The sequence below is a fragment of the Microcaecilia unicolor genome, chromosome 11 (genome assembly GCF_901765095.1).
Source record: "Microcaecilia unicolor chromosome 11, aMicUni1.1, whole genome shotgun sequence".
Lineage (NCBI taxonomy): Eukaryota > Metazoa > Chordata > Amphibia > Gymnophiona > Siphonopidae > Microcaecilia > Microcaecilia unicolor.
In genome coordinates this window covers 56,251,502-56,268,767 of record NC_044041.1, presented here as the reverse complement: position 1 = coordinate 56,268,767, position 17,266 = coordinate 56,251,502, and the positions used below count along the sequence as shown (strand labels likewise).

Here is a 17,266-nt window from a genome sequence, read left to right as displayed (position 1 = left end):
CTGTCTAGGAATCATTTTTTTCTTTTTTACTTTTTCTTGTTTGTTTTTATTCAGCTGCTTTACCGTTTAATTAACGGAGGACAAGAGCCTCAGTCAGCTCTGGAAACTATATGTCATGTACAAGACATTTATGACATAATACTCTGCATCCAGCTTCACTCAGTCATTGGCTCTAAAAAGTCTCCGTGTAAATCATGTATTGAATACATGTATTGAATCATGTATTGAATGATTTTTCAATCTCAACAATTTCCTAAACAGGCCGGATGAGTGAGCAATTAAATTACTGAGAGTGGGACAGAAGAGGACTTCCCCTGAAGAATTGGTGGTGAAACGGGTTCCCATTGGGAATGTTCCGCAAGTGTCCCTCTTCCCTGCATACTTTAGTATACAGGTTGTTTAGGAAATTGCTGAGATTGAAAAATTTATATAAGTAAAGTATTCAATATATGATTTATATGGAGGTTTTTTTTTTAGAGCCAATGATTGAGTAACATAACGTAGTAAATGACGGCAGATAAAGACCTGAATGGTCCGTCCAGTCTGCCCAACAAGATAAACTCATTTTACATTGTATGTGATACTTTATACCAGAGTTTGATTTGTCCTTGCCATTCTCAGGGCACAGACTGTAGAAATCTGCCCAGCACTGTTCTTGTACTAAAAGTTCTGAAGCTAACATTAAAATTTACTCTCCAGCCCATCCATATCTATTCAGTTACGATCAGGGCGTAGACCATTGAAGTCTGCCCAGCACCGACCGGTTTTGCTTCCCAATTACCGGCGTCGCCACCCAATCTCTGCTAAGATTCCATAGATCCATTCCTTCTAAACAGGATTCCTTTGTGTTTATCCCACGCATGTTTGAATTCCATTACCGTTTTCATCTCCACCACCTCCCGCGGGAGGGCATTCCACGTATCTACCACCCTTTCCATGAAAAAATACTTCCTGACATTACTCCTGAGTGAAGCTGGATGCAGAGTATTATGTCATAAAGCTCCTGTACATGACATATAGTTCCCAGAGCTGACTGAGGCTCTTTTCCTCCATTAATTAAATGGTAAAGCAGCTGAATAAAAACAAACAAAAAAAGAAAAAAATGATTCCTAGACAGAAATGACTAAAGTGATCACTATTTTTCAGACATTGAGTGTAAACTTTATATGGGTGATTGTATTCTCCATTACTAATGTGATATTGACATAATTTCTCAACACCATTCCTCCCAGAAAGATCATCACTGGACATCAGATTCTAATACTTAAACTTTGTAAATCCATCTATATATACACATCGTGGGGTAATTTTCTAAAGGCGTTTTCATATATGTGTTTAAAATGCTTATAAAATTAACCCCTCCCCCCCCCCCCCCCCCCCCCCCCCCCCCCCCCCCCCCCCGGTGTAGAAGTCCATGCAATGACAAGTTCATGTACTTGGGATGTGACTCATGTATGTGTTTTGGGGGGCAGATTTTGGGTATAGTGCAGGCAGAATTGCAGTTTAAATACATTCTTTATAAAATATACATGGTTGTGTGTTCTTCCCTTCCATGAGTAGGTACAAATGGCATAGCCATTAGTGGGTCCTCACTCTTTGAACTCAGGCCCACCCACTTTGAACTCAGGCCCACCCAGTAGCAGCACAAGCCCCACCAGTTGGAGACCCAACATCTCTCCCTCCCCTCCCCCCCAGGCGATCTGGAGCCTCTTAACTCCACTCCCCCAACCCCCACCCCCCCAATACCTTTTAAATCCTTCAGTTCTTCGCCTACAGTGAGCAGTGCACATACCTATTGCTCATGTTGGCCCTGAGCCTTCCTTCTGACACAACTTCCTGTTTATGGGACCAGGAAGTTATGTCATAGGGAAGGCTCAGGGCTGCTGCAAACAGCAGGTATGAGTCGCTGCTCACTGCCGGCAAAGAACTGAAGGACTTAAAAGATACTGGCAGAGGTGGACTGACAGTGGTCGGGTCCTCGGGCAGTAAAAGTCATTGGGGCCCATCCGGCAACTGCCCGCCGCCCCACCGCTGCACTGCTGTCCCCCTCCCGCACACTACAGCCATCCCACATGCTATAGACCCCTAAGCCAAAGTGGGCCTTCCCCGGTCCCCACTCTTTCCTGCCCACTATCACTACTGTACCTGGTGCCGCTGGGTTTTCAAAATGGCTGCTGAGACTTCCTGTGGTCTCATGGGTCTCAGCAACCATTTTTAAAACATGGCTGTGCCGCTAGGCAGAGTAGCGTCAGCGAGTAGGAAAGAGTGGGATTCTCGTGCCCGCTCACTTTGGGCTCAGGCCCACCCAAAATTGGATGTCTGACTATGTCTCTAGTCCATGACTTCATTTTAGCTGCAATTTGGTTGCTTTTATGGGGAAGTTTTTTTTTATAAAGACTCATAGGCACCTATGTGCCTTTATATAATACTACTACTACTACTACTATTTAGCATTTCTATAGCGCTACAAGGCATACGCAGCGCTGCACAAACATAGAAGAAAGACAGTCCCTGCTCAAAGAGCTTACAATCTAATAGACAAAAAATAAATAAAGTAAGCAAATCAAATCAATTAATGTGAACGGGAAAGAAGAGAGGAGGGTAGGTGGAGGCGAGTGGTTACGAGTCAAAAGCAATGTTAAAGAGGTGGGCTTTCAGTCTAGATTTAAAGGTGGCCAAGGATGGGGCAAGACGTAGGGGCTCAGGAAGTTTAGGTGTAAAATAAGTGCCCACTTGCCCTCTCAAGCTAGATGACCTGTTACCATGTATGAGGTCACTTTCCAAAAGTTATTCAGCAGTTAAATGAGCTGTTTGAACATTGCCCACCCTTCCTGCTGGTAAAAGGATGTGCTGATGGTTCTTTGCGTTTGTGTGCCTGTTGTAACCTATTGTTCTGCTTTGCTAGAAGTTGCCACTCTAGGCAAGCACCTAATCTGCCTAATGGTAAAGCCAGCCCTGATTAGGGAGGACAGCCTGGAGCTAGCCCTGCAATATCTCCACCACCCCTTTCAGTTCAGACAGACCCTTCCTCACCCACCTGATTCATCCTGTGATTGCCCTTGTCATAGAGAGAATTAACCAGACTGTGGAGATCGTGAAACATACTGTGGACATTGAGGAGAAGGGAGTGAAACTGAAACTGACCATCGTGGACACCCCTGGCTTTGGAGATGCTGTGAATAACACTGAGTGGTAGGTAGGATCTCCAGGGCATTCTTTCTCCATGAATCCTTGTATCTTGGGGGAGGGGCTCCTTCACCATGTGTTCTTTGTATCCGGAAAGACCTGGTATCCTTTACTCTGGGGAGAGGTCAGTCGGGGGTGTCTTTAGAGGGCTGAATTGTGGTTTGGGAGGGGGGGGGCTGCCACTGTTTCCAGCTAGGAGAGGTTATTGTGGCTTGAGGTTGAAGGGGTTGAAGGGAAACCCCACATTACTTTCTTTTTGCCTCGTTTCTCCCTTGCAGCTGGAAACCAATCACAGATTATATAGACCAGCAGTTTGAGCAGTACTTCCGAGATGAGAGTGGCCTGAATCGCAAGAACATCCAGGACAATCGAGTGCACTGCTGTCTGTACTTTATCTCGCCCTTCGGACATGGGTAGGGCATGTTCAGGACCATTATCTTTCATGGCAGTACATGGAGCTTATCTAATTCGTCTGCTGCAGTGAGAGGTCTTGCTCAGCTTGCTGATTATTACTGTCCTGTGTCCTTTAGAAGAGTGGCTAGTCTTGCTGCTGTCTTACACAGCTCTTTATTGTGTGGATCATAGGATCAGGCAATCACTTAACTGGGTAACACTCCATGCAAGGAAGCAATAGGACCCTGTTGACAAAGAAACACGGCACATAGTATTCAAAAGTACAAGACCATACAGCCATTAACTTTGCCCACCTAGAGCAACTGCTCAGCTCTACAGTCCCCCCTTCTCCTTCAAAGATACTCTGTGCTTGCCCTATGCTATCTTGATTTCAGATACTGTCTTCTCTACCACCCGCAATGGAAGGCCATTCCACACATCCACCATGCTTTTTAAAAATAAATATTTCCTTAGATTACTTCTGAGTCTACCCTTTTTTACCCTCATCCTGTAACCCCCTCATTCCAGAGCCTCTTACCTGTTGAAAGACGCCTGCCCCCTGTATATTTATATCATGGAGGTATTTAAATGTGTCATATCTCCCCTCTCCCACCTTTCCTCCAGGATATACATGTATAGATCATTAAATAAAGGGTTATGGATTAGGTATACTGCCTTTCAGTGATACCACCAAAGTGGTTGTCATATATATTATATGCAGGTTCTTTCTGTCCCCATATGCTTTATGACAAGGACTGTTGACCATTTTTGTAGCTTTGGAGTGTTACATGGAGACCTTCTCATTCCTTTGCTCTCACCCTTTCCTACAGCCTCCGGCCAGTGGACGTGGCATTTATGAAGGCCACACACGAGAAGGTGAACATTGTGCCACTCATTGCAAAAGCTGACTGTTTGATTCCCAATGAGATCCGCAAACTGAAAGAGAGGGTGAGATGTTGACCTTGACTTTCTAATCCTGCTACCATCCCCATATTTCTCCTCTAGACCCAAGAACCACTGGCTTCAGAAACTTTTCAGGGCCTCAGAGAGCTGCTCTGTGTGTGTTCACAGATAATAAAGAGGGTCTCCAAGGGCTTCATGAAATTCCCTGTTCAATTATTTCATTAAAACAAAGTAACCCTTCGAGTAGAACAGAGAACAGAGCTGATGAGATTCCTGAGATGATAAGTCAGTAGCATATCTCTGGGCTTGAGGAGAATCGCATAAATACACTTTTTGAACTTTGCCCTTTGCTCTGTTCTTCCTTTCCATTTGGAGACAGATTAGAGAAGAAATTGACAAGTTTGGAATCAAAGTCTACCAGTTCCCTGAGTGTGACTCTGATGAGGACGATGAGTTCAAACAGCAGGATCGGGAGCTGAAGGTAAGGAGATGCTCTGCTAATGTTGTTCCACCATGGATACCTCTAGTGATCTTCCCAGGATTTAAGGCACTTCATTTCTGCTTTCAGGAAAGTGCGCCATTTGCAGTCATTGGCAGTAACACAGTGGTGGAAGCCAAAGGTCAGAGAGTTCGTGGTCGCTTGTACCCATGGGGTATCGTGGAAGGTATGCACATCCCTTCATGAGGCTCTCTAGATAGTCACTGAGTGTTAGTGCAATTGCAGGACTTGGCTTGCTAATTTCTTTATTAGTCATCCTGTCAGCAGAGAACTCTGGGAAAAAACCACAATTCCAGGAATAACACGTATAGAATGTTTGTACGTTTGGGAAGCTCGCCAGGTGCCCTTGGCCTGGATTGGCCGCTGTCGTGGACAGGATGCTGGGCTTGATGGACCCTTGGTCTTTTTCCAGTGTGGCATTACTTATGTACATAAGATAAAACAGAAAATATTTCAAAAGGGCAAATTTAAAACCACATAACACTAAAATCCTTGCAACCCCCCCCCCCCCCCCCAGAATAAAATGACAACAAAAAGAAACTAAAATACAGGATCAGTCAATGAACTGAAAACATTTCCAAAGAACCAAGACTTTGATAATTTTCAAAATGTCAGATAGTCTTTTGTAAGTGTAATTTCCTTAGCAATAGAATTACAAAGACTGAATCAAGCCAATGATTTGCAAGTCATTATCTCTTGGGTGGATGGAAGGGATCAGATTAAATCCTGTACAGATCTCAAAGGCCACACTGCAGCTCAAGCAAATGATAAGCACAGTGTGAGAGAGAGATTCACAATCAAGAGGGCTAACAAGTCTCCGTTCCAGCAGGCAATACTTTTTCTGCCAGTATGGTAGCTGTGAGAGTGATTGCGGTGGCACTGCCATCAGAGGGGGATTTCCCAGGGTGCATGGGCATCTGCAGTATCTTCAACCCTGGTCTTCCTCAGGTATCCTGTAGGATGACATCACAGAGCAGCAGCTAATCAGGGTTTTACAATCCTATGGCATTCCCATAGTAAGATGTACAGAGTTCATTGTCCAGAACACTTGGTATTTATTACCTAGGATGGAGGGGAAGCTATATGGAATTCCTTATTTTCTATTTTAGGGAAAGAGAGAAGTTTTAATTATCTGATCCTTGTGAATGAAATGATAGCCTGTGAATGGATCTTTCTTTGGAAGAGGAGGTGGAGAGGGGTGATTACGTGAGATTGTAAGGATTTGGAGTGAAGTAGGAAAGATATTGTATTCATCTCTCTGGATTTCATTTTGTAGGGCAGGATTGGAAAGAATTCTTAAGTTTTCAGTTAGAAACAAGTGGCTATTTTGGTGAACCGCATGTATTTAGGTCTAATTAGGGGTAATTGGGTGGGACTGTATGGATTTGGGGGTTTGCTAGAGGAAATGGGTGGAATCTTGTAAATTTGGAATTGGGTTAGGAGTAATGGTGAAATGCAGTGAACTTGGAATTTGATTGGGAATATTTGGATGGGATAGTATTTGTTTAGAATTGGGATAGGATAATTGGGTAGGACTTTATGGATTTGGGGATGGGTCAGGGCATAATTGAATAAGCCCTTGTAAATTTGAGGTTGGGTTAGTATAATTTGGTGGGTCCTTTTCTAATGTGGAAGGGTAATGGGTACTATGACAGCCTCTGATCCTGTGGATTTGGGGTTGGGTTAGTATAGTTTTGGTGGGTCTTCCTTTGTTGTAAAAGGGGTGCTGTGATGAGTGCTGTGACAGCTTCTGATCTCTTGAATTTAGGGTGGGTTGGTCTTCTTCTAATGTGACTGAGAGCCGTGACAGTGTCTGATCATATGAATTTGGGGTTGAGTTGATATTGTTTGGTGGATCATCTTTGCTGTGGAAGAGGTGATGGATTCCATAACAACCTCTGATCTTGGTCTTGATGTTCTTGCTCCTTCTCTCCACAGTGGAGAATCAGGCACACTGTGACTTTGTGAAGCTGAGAAACATGCTGATCCGGACCCACATGCACGACCTAAAGGATGTAACCTGTGATGTTCACTATGAGAACTACAGAGCTCAGTGCATACAGCAGATGACTAGGTAAGACCCCCAATGCCCAAGCAACATTGCAGAATTAGGATGAGAAGTAGGCCTTCTAAGGGCCTTGGGGTTGAGGGCACAATGTACAGATCTTTTTGTCACTGAAACCATCATGGGAGAGCTCAGTAAACCTGTTCCATAGGATCCACCTTAAATAGAATATAAAGAAGACTGAGGTTTGTTGGGTTGGGAAAGCTTCTCTCCCCTAGGCATCAACCTCAGGGTGATTTGTGAAACCCCACTGCAAGTTCTATTAGAAGAAAGAAGTCTGAGAGAAAGGCTAGACTGTGTTTTAAAAGGTAGAGAAGCAGCTAAAGGCAGTTAGGAAGAGCATTTGGGCTATTTTGGTTGGTGCAGCAGTTCCACCCATTTTTTAGAATTAAAGACTTCAGGACAGTAACGTGGGCAGTGGTTTTGAACCATTTAAACTATTGCAGCTCAAATTTATAGCAGCTTATCAAAGTATGTGCAGGTAATTCAAAACACCATGGCCAAGATAGATAGTAGGGGTGAACTTTGGGTCGAGCTTCCCTCTATTCAGAGTGTGGCATTGGCTGCCTGCTTCTCCAATGATGAAATTTAAAGTTGTATAGTGCTTTGAGCGCTTAAGGAGACAGCAAGAATATCTGCAAATAAAAGGGTTTCAGGTATCAATCGGCATATACCTGACAATCTAGCAAAACAAACATCTTTAGACTCTCACAGCCCAATGATCAAATTTAAATGCGGGTTCTAGAGGCCACTAGCGCTGGACTAGTGCCCGTATTTACCCCCCCCCCTCCACCATGATCAGCAGGCTGACAGTGCTTGTGTGAAGATATATCGCAGAGCTCATTTAAATTGTAAGGTCAGGAAGCCCCGCCCAGTGCATCCCAGGATGCACTGGGCAGCCTGGGTGCTGCCGTTTGAAGGCAGTGCTGAAGAGGAGGGAGTGTGATATTCCCTCCTCCAACAAGGAGGTATTGGGGGAAGGGGTCTGCTACACCACCAGGGCAGGTTGGGGGTAGAGGTGAATTGTCAGAAGGTTGGCATCCACAAGGGCCTCAGATTCAAAGCGAGCCTCAAATTTAAATATCTACATAGAAAAAAATGATGGATCTCCAGTCCCCCGTGCCCTCACATCAGGGGGGTTGGGGGGGGGGGGGGTTTGTAGGCCCACTAGACCTCAGTATCTCAGGGGGAGGTTGTGGGAGCTTGGGGGGGCACTAGGCCACCTGTCAAACAAGTGCGGGAGCACAATCCTCTCGCACTTTTACCCCATGATCACAGATAATAGCGTGCTTAAATTTGCATGATATTATCTCTGATCATAGGGGTGGTATAGCCCCACATTGTTCCAGCGCTATTTTTAGAGCACTGTATGGAACAGTTCGGGGCTTCTGATCATCTGCCTGTCAGTGAAAACTTGTGAAGTGTAACAAGTGGGGAAAGCATGCAGAGCATGGCTCCTGGAATTCTTTCCAACCCATGTGCATGTGTGCAGTTGTATCTCTATCATGTTCTATGTGCGCTATGCATGTTTTTTGTCTGTGGTTGGTAGCCAGGGGGTGGTGGGACAGTTTACAGGGAAGTAGTTGTAGGGGCAGAGGCAATTTATGGAGTGGTAGTGCAGTTACGAGGTGGTGGCTGTTTTGGGGAGTAGAACCAGTTTGTGGGGTAGTGTGGCAGCTGTGGAGGAGTATCTTTTAGGAGTGAGGGCAGTTTCAGGGGTTAGTTTTTTAGGAATGCTGTGGAGTGGTGGAGCAGTTGCAAGGAGCACTTTGCAGTATGGTGGAGCAGTGAATGTGTTTTCAAGGCTGGCGCCAATATTATGGAACACCTTACCCTTTCAATTGAAGGGACTGGATGCAGAAAGTTATTTGGATTATCAGTGTAATTTAAAAACCATTAATTAGAGGATTAGGAAGTCTCTGTATTCATTCCACTGCATGAGTTCTGATGAAGTTACAATTGTGCCATGGGTAGGTCAAGGTTTTATTAGAGGATGGGCAATTCTAGGTTTGTTTGTTTTTTTAAGAAATTGTATGTTTTGTAAAGAGTATGAAGGAAGGAAAAGGGTGGAGAGGAACCCCAACTTCCTACAGGGGAAAAGAGAGCTGGAGGGTAGTAGGGAAGACCCTAGGGGGGCTCCTGTTTTGCCTAAGAGGGACATACCAATAAGAAACTACAACTCCCAGAAAGCCCCAGGAGAACCCCGGGTAAGGAGAAATAGGGTGCAAAACCAAGAAGCTCCAGAAGAGGGCTGCCAGAAAATGGGAAAAGCTGAGTCACCACCCTGGTGGAGGAGGTGGCTGAACCGGGTGGGGGGGAAGAAAAAAGAGCCTAGCCCGGTTAATGAGGAAAGAGAGATCAGCTGGAAAAGGGGTGGGGGGGGGGGGGGGGAGGAGAAATGGACTGGGCTCCAGAGAGAGAGGAGGAGGAGGAAGAGGAGGCCATGGAGCAAGAGGGAGCCAGAGAATGTCTCAGAAGAACCGATGGAACTCTTGGCTCTGAGGCAGCCCGAGCAGGAGGTATAGTGGGAATGCCCGGGTCAAGCGGGAGGAGGTCAGGAGAGTAAGGCTGACCAAGAGGGTGGGACCCGAGGCTTTGAGCCCGCACAAAGCCTGGCTGTAATTGGGACTGTGTTTTGAACAGCCTGGCTATATTGAACTGAGTGGAGAAAAGCCTGGCTGTATGTTGGACTGTGTTTAACCCAGCCTGGCTATATTGAACTGAGCTGAGAAAAGCCTGGCTGTAATTGGGACTGTGTTTTGAACCGCCTGGCTATATTGAACTGAGCTGAGAAAAGCCTGGCTGTAATTGGGACTGTGTTTTGAACCGCCTGGCTATATTGAACTGAGTGGAGAAAAGCCTGGCTGTATTTTGGACTGTGTTTAGCCCAGCCTGGCTATATTGAACTGAGCTGAGAAAAGCCTGGCTGTAATTGGGACTGTGTTTTGAACAGCCTGGCTATATTGAACTGAGTGGAGAAAAGCCTGGCTGTATTGTGGACTGTGTATAACACAGCCTGGCTATATTGAACTGAGTGGAGAAAAGCCTGGCTGTAATTGGGACTGTGTTTAGCACAGCCCGGCTATATTGAATGGAGTTGAGAAAAGCCTGGCTGTAATGGGGCCTGTGTTTTGAACAGCCTGGCTACATTGAACTGAGTGGAGAAAAGGCTGGCTGTAATTGGGACTGTGTTTAGCACAGCCTGGCTACATTGAACTGAGTGGAGAAAAGGCTGGCTGTAATTGGGACTGTGTTTAGCACAGCCCGGCTATATTGAATGGAGTTGAGAAAAGCCTGGCTGTAATGGGGCCTGTGTTTTGAACAGCCTTGCTACATTGAACTGAGTGGAGAAAAGCCTGGCTGTAAATGGGGACTGTGTTTTGAACAGCCTGGCTATAATAAACTGAGGGGAGAAAAGCCTGACTGTAATTGGACTGGATTTAGTACAGCCTGGCTATATGGAACGGTGCTGAGTCAAGCTGGGCAGTAATTATAATGTGTCTGGAACAGCCTGAATATTGAAGGGTGTTTTGTTTGAAAACCCAAAAAGGCCTGCTGAATAAAGAAAAGTAAAGGAGGAAACGCAAGCTCTGGGCCGGTGGTGTGGTAAGGCCTTCCCGGACTGGGCCAGACGGAGAGACCTTTTACAGTTTATACTTTTGGGGGTTATTGCTCAGTTGTATTATGATATTTGATTTTTTTTAATGATGGGACTATAGCAGGGATTGGGTATCTGTAGATTTGCAAATTATGTTTGTGTATTATTGTAATTACACTGGCTGTAGTATGTTTAGATATTTTATATTCTGTAATCTGCCTTGAATTAACTGCCAATTGGGGCAGGTAGAATAGAAGTACTAATTTAAATGAGAGGTCGAGAGAGACCTGGGCCATTTCCAGTCTTTGAGGCTCCTCAACATAATGACAATGCATGAAAACAAAATGCGTTTAATACAGGGATAATCAACCCACTTTTTGGGACACACCCAGCCAGTCAGGTTTTCAGGATAGCCACAATGATATATGCATGAGATACATTTGCATATAATAAAAGCAGTGTATGCAAATGTATTTCATGCATATATCATTGTAGGTATCCAGAAAACCTGACTGAATGGGTGTGTCCCGAAGACTGTGTTGAGAATCCCAGGTTTAACAAATAATTTAAAGACCCCATTTTTTTTCTGTGTAGATATTTAAATTTGAGGCTTACTCTGAATCTGAGGCCCTTGTGGATGCCAACCTTCTGACAGGCCCTGGTTATAAACTTGTCCAGAGTGGAGGAAAATTGAATGCTTAGTCCAAGGGTTCTCAACCCAGTTCTCAGGACACATTTTGCCAGTCCGGTTTTTCAGATATCCACAATGAATTTGCATGCACTACCCCCATTCTATGCAAATGTATTCATGCATATTCATTGTGGGTATCCTGAAAACCTGACTGGCTAGGTGTGTCCCGAGGACTGGGTTGAGAACCCCCTGGCTTAGTCTGAGGGTTCTCAAGGAGGAGGTGCATGCAACCTATCTCATTCATATGCGTTGCGGGTAGCCTGAAAACCTGACAGGCTGGGTGTACCCCAAGGACTGGGTTGAGAACCACTGGCTTAGATGCAGGGTAGGAAAAGGGCAAATTCTACCCTGAGCCATGGATTTGACTGTCCCTGAGCATCTAGGGATAGAGTGAAAAATATAAGCAACTTTCCCTTGCAAAGAAAGTCCACTTGACAGGGTTTTTGGTTCCCTTATTTTGGTGGATACGCCCCTTCCTCCCCTCTACTCCAGTACAACTACAAAATGGCCAATGAATGATACTGAGTCTGCACCGTGGAGCATTTCTGTGGCACTAATAGATGTACACAGCACTGTAGAACTAGACAAAAGAGAGAATCCCATCTATGCAGAGCTTACGATCTAGGCAAGACAAGCATTCAGGATACAAAAAATATCTCCGAGGACACAGACAGTGGGGTCAGACAGTGTTGAAAAAGGTATCTCACTGCATCTGTGTACAGGGCCTGCTCAGCCTGGTTCTGAAACCACCTTTAACACTATTAAACAGAGCACAAGAAACACATTCCTCTGACCTTCTGAAGCAGTGCTCATCATGTTTCAGCCATTATTGTGGGAATAATTTTGATACTTCCAAGATCATGCCATTAACATCTCTGGAGGTGAACGGCATAGTTAGAAAGATGCCATCTTTGGAATGAGGGCCATGTGAGAATTTCAGGCAACAGACAGAATGTATTGGAAGCTCCAAAATTTCAGAGGATTTGTGTTTAGGATATGACGGTAAACTGTATGTAGGGTGAATATCCCATAATATGGTGACCAGCACCTTGGTCCTGAAGGTTATCAGCTTCTGATTGTCAGTCATGGAAGCCTTTTGGATATAGAAAGAGAGCGTCATCTAGTGGCTAAAGAAAGAACAGCAAAAGTCAAATATCTGTGATTTACTAGTATTAAACATCTTCAGGCAATATTCAAATGAAGCTTTATTTGCACTGGCATCCATATCACTTCATTGTCCATATATTTTCAAAGCTTATATGGATAATATCAGTTTAAAAATCTGTCTGAATGGCCCACTATCATCTGTATAAGAAGGAGTTGAGTTTGGGGCAGAGCGAGGGTGGGCTGGAAAATTATCCAGAAAGCAGCAATTTTCAGCCACTTACGTGGAATACAAGCATTCATTCAAGCACTGGTGCTTATATTAATACAGTTAGCACGTCGGCTAAAAACTGGCTCCATTATTAATACTTTTAATTTAGTTCCTACATACTAAGTACCTAAGTATATAAGCATTGTCATACTGGGACAGACTGAAGGCCCATCAAGCCCAGTACAGTGCTTTCTTGCTGTTTGTGAGGGTAAGGTTCATAAACATCACGAGCCACGAATTCACGAATACCGAAATGGGAAAATAGGGGTTAGGTTCCAGCTATTCCTATGTTTCAATGAAACTGCAGAAAGTGAATAATTATTCCTATGGGAAATACAGGATTAGGTTCCTGCATGTTTCTTTCTCAGGACTGGTAGCTTACAACTCACTCCTTGGATACTTGATGGCCATTTCCAGAAGCAAATGCCAAAAACGCTAAAGCAAAAGTGAAAGCAGAAGGTCGTTTTGAAATGTGCATGTCCACGAATGGCAAATTGATACCAATGCACTTCTGCGCATACACAAAATAGCGAATACTGATTGCAAGAACAGCGAGAACGCACTGTATCCTGTTTTCAACTGTGGCCGATTCAGGTCACAAATACCTGGCAAGATCCTAAAACAGTAAAATAGATTTCATGCTGCTTATCCTGGGAATGAGCAATAGATTTAGAAACATAGAAACATGACGGCAGATAAAGGCCATATGACCCATCCAGTCTGCCCATCCTCTGTAACCCCTAAATCTTCTTGTTCCTAAGCGATCCCACATGCTTATCCCATGCCTTTTTAAATTCTGGAACAGTCCTCGACTCCACAACCTCCACCGGGAGGCCATTCCATGCCTCCACCACCCTTTCTGTGAAATAATACTTCCTTAGGTTACTCCTAAGCCTATTCCCTCTTAACTGTAATCCTGTTAACCGGAAATGGCAACCACCATTACGGCAAATGTAAGTCACATTGAGCCTGCAAATAGGTGGGAAAATATGGGATACAAATGCTACAAATAAATAAATAACTTTGTCATATGCCCCCTCATTCCAGAGCTCTCCTTCATTTGAAAAAGGCTCTCTTCCTGTACATAAATGCCCTTGAGATATTTAAACGTCTCTATCATGTCTCCTCTCTCCCAGCGTATACATGTTGCGGTCCATAAGCCTGTCCCTATAATTTTTGCGTTCAAAACCGCTTACTAATTTCGTAGCCGCCCTCTGGACCGACTCCATCCTGTTTATATCTTTCCGTAGGTGTGGTCTCCAGATCTGCACGCAGTACTCCAAATGGGGCCTCACTAGAGACTTATACAATGGCACTATCACCTCCTCTTTGCTGCTGGTCATGCCTCTCTTTATGCGCCCAAGCATCCTTCTGGCTTTGACCACCACCTTTTCTACCTGTTTGGAAGCTTTAAGGTCATCAGACACAATCACACCCAAGTCCCGCTCTTCCTTCGCACATTGAAGCACTTCACCCCCTATACTGTACCGTTCCCTCGGATTCTTGCGACCCAAGTGCATGACCCTGCATTTTTTGGGATTAAACCTTAGTTGCCAAATATTGGTCCATTCCTCCAGCTTCGCTAGGTCCTTCCTCATGCTTATGGGGCTCAGAGCAGGGGCGGGATATGAACCACTTGCAGCTCGCAGTGCCTGGGTCCTTTCTTATAGGAGTCGAAGCCCAGTTCTGATCTTCTGGGAGACACAGGCTCAGATATTGTGGAATCTGCTTTTCCTCAGGGGTCAGCTGTGATCAACCTGTGGCTGGGATTTCAGGAATACCTGCCCCATAGAGCTTAGGTTCACATAACCTCGATGCTCCTGCACTGTTACCACTGCTTCCTGTAAACAAGAATCAGCTATAATACTGAGGTCAACAAGAGCCACCAGTTTCCTGAAAGGATCCATTCTGATAGAACCTTCTTAGTCCTCTGTAGAACTGGTACTTCTGGGCAGATGTGTTTCATGCTGAGTCTGTGATGAATTGGTGGAACCAAGAGTTCTATCTGCCAGTAGATCTGGAGCACCAGCTGAGGCATGCAGGCACAGTAGTGGTCCTCAAAGGTAGGTCTGGGACAAGGAATGGTAGAAAGCCTCCCAGTTCCCCAGTAGGGAGCTGTTAGCCTCCACTAATGGGAAAGTCCAGTGTAATTCTTCTCCTGGGAATCCATCATAAAGCAGTGTGCGCTGAATAATTAAGCCACCAGAATCATTCTGCTTTGTTATGGAAGTATTCTGGCAGTGGCACTGCAGGCTCATTGGATGTAATTGCAGAGAGTAGGCCAGGTGGCAGTATAGAGCAGTTTCTGCTGCCTGCAGCTGGGCTACTTCTTGATTTTATACAGCCAGTACAGCAATCTGTGACAGGGGAAATAAAAGCATATAGTCACTATGTGGATTAGTTGGAAGGAGCCATTTAGATCGATACGCATACACTCAGTCCACTGCATACATTGCCCGTCTTAGACAGTTTAGCTGCTCCCGGGGTATATTCCGGCTCTTGCAGCACTTCTTTCGCCCAGCAGGTGTTACACAAAGTACAGTTTCTATACTGTATAAGGCGGTAATAGTAGTGACTCTGCATAAGGAATATGTAGATGTGGCTCGGAGATGGGCGACAGACCTGGGGATGGAAATTAGAGAAGGAGACATCCTGCAATGCTTGCGGATGATTCCCAAACTGGCCTATAGCGCCAGACATAGAGAAATTCAATACCGAATTGTCACCAGGTCGTATTTCTTCCCCAGATAGGCATATTATGCGGGTTGCATATTGGAATCTAAGTGTGGTAGATGTGGGGCGGTAGAGGGATCATTCTTTCATGCTATATGGAGCTGCCCTCTGGTGGGGTAGTTTTGGACTCGTTTGCTGGGGTACTGTGGACAACTATTACACAAATCAATACAACATTCTCCTAGGGATATATTAATGGGTCATACAGGGAGAAGGCACAATCTTAGTCATGCAGAAAGAATCTTGTTATACAAAGCAAGTGTGGTAACAAAACAATTCATCCTGCAATATTGGACTCAAAACATAGTGCCTTCATACTGGTACTGGAGAAATGCCCTACATGCTCTTATAATGATGGAGGCCCGTGATGCTTGCCATACGGCAAAGTGCAAACTCTCTTTTGGGGGGGGGGGGGGGGGGAACTGTATATTCAATCGCTAACTGGACGAGCAAGAAGCTTAATTCTGAATCAGATGACCTTGTAAATTCAATGCAGGACCGAATGTAGCCTAAGAGTTGGTGCCGGAGAGGGGGGGATGGTGAAGGAGGGTCAGTTGGAATGGGATTCAGCTGCCATAGGTGGGGAGCCTAAGAACTCCGGTACCTCACTTTTGTTTTGGAAGGTACATATAAGGAAACTAGCATTTTATATTATGATTTTCATTGGGGGTGGGGTGGGGTGGGGTGGGGGGAATGGAAGGGGTGAGTTTGGAAGGGGGGAGGGGGAAGGGGGTAATGGAGGGGAAGAATGGAGGGAGTTAGAGTTGATATTGTTAATCTGGATGACGAATTCTGTATACAATTTATCTGTACAAATGGAAAAAGATGGAAATTTCATGACATCTCTTGTATGTAATCATTGTATGGTTATATTGATATTGTACTGGTATTTGTCATCAATAAAAAAATCAAACCTATAAATGGCAAGTGACCGACTCACCTGCAAATGCGCAGTAGAGACTTCCCTCTCTGTCCCGCCCCCGCATCAAGACGTGATGACGGGGGGAGGGGGGCGGGACAGAGAGGGAAACTGCGCGGAAGGGGAGGGAGGGAACCGCTGACGTCGCTACCGCTCCCCCCCCAAGGTAGCCGCTACCACCCCCCCTCCCCCGGAGTCACCACCACCACCCCCCCTTCACCCGGCCCGGGCCCTCTCTTCGTTATTCAACTTACAGCAGCGCCGAAACAGCAGCAAGCAGCTCAGCTTCAGCTCCCGTCGGCCTTCCTTCCCTGCCTGTGCCCCGCCCTCGCCGACGTGACATCACACGAGGGCGAGGCACAGGCAGTGAAGGAAGGCCAATGGGAGCTGCTGCTTGCTGCTGTTTTGGCGCTGCTGTAAGTTGAATAACGAAGAGAGGGCCCGGGCCGGGTGAAGGGGGGCGGGGGTGACTCCGGGGTTGGGGGGCGGTAGCGGCTACCTTGGGGGGGGAGGGGACATGGGAGGTCTCAGAAGGAGGGGGGGCCTTGGAGCTGGGAGGGCTGGACTGAAGGGGGCCTTCCAGCTGGCTGGGAAGAAGGCACGGGGGGGCACGGGGCCTTGGAACTGGGAGGGAGGGCAGGGGGGCCCTTACAGTTGTGAGGGAATGGGGCCCTTACAGTTGTGAGGGAGAGCAGGGGGCCTTGGAACTGGGAGGGAGGGAAGGGGGCCTTGGGAGCTGGGGGGGAGGGCCTGGGGCCTTGGAACTGGGAGGGAGGGAGGGAGGGCGGGCAGGGGGCCTTGCAGCTGGGAAGGGGGGAGGACTGGAGCCTTGGAGCTGGGAGGGAGGGACAGAGGGGGCCTTGGAGCTGGCAGGGAAGGAGGATGGCAGGGGGCCTTGCAGCTG

The 17,266-nt window shown here is 46.0% G+C and overlaps 1 protein-coding gene across 5 annotated transcripts in view; it reads left to right on the top strand.

Annotated features, from left to right (window-relative positions):
• The window catches only part of SEPTIN5 (septin 5), an 80,722-nt gene that overhangs the window by 60,568 nt on the left and 2,888 nt on the right, over positions 1–17,266 (top strand). For 3 of the 5 annotated variants that reach the window (XM_030218141.1, XM_030218145.1, XM_030218142.1), the window contains 5 exons: positions 3,069–3,192; positions 3,465–3,599; positions 4,410–4,527; positions 4,862–5,147; positions 6,920–7,055. In XM_030218141.1, coding sequence (XP_030074001.1) covers positions 3,069–3,192; positions 3,465–3,599; positions 4,410–4,527; positions 4,862–5,147; positions 6,920–7,055 — 799 coding nt within the window. The remainder of the gene's footprint in view (positions 1–3,068; positions 3,193–3,464; positions 3,600–4,409; positions 4,528–4,861; positions 5,148–6,919; positions 7,056–17,266) is intronic. The other 2 variants (XM_030218143.1, XM_030218144.1) reach the window with 1 other exon arrangement.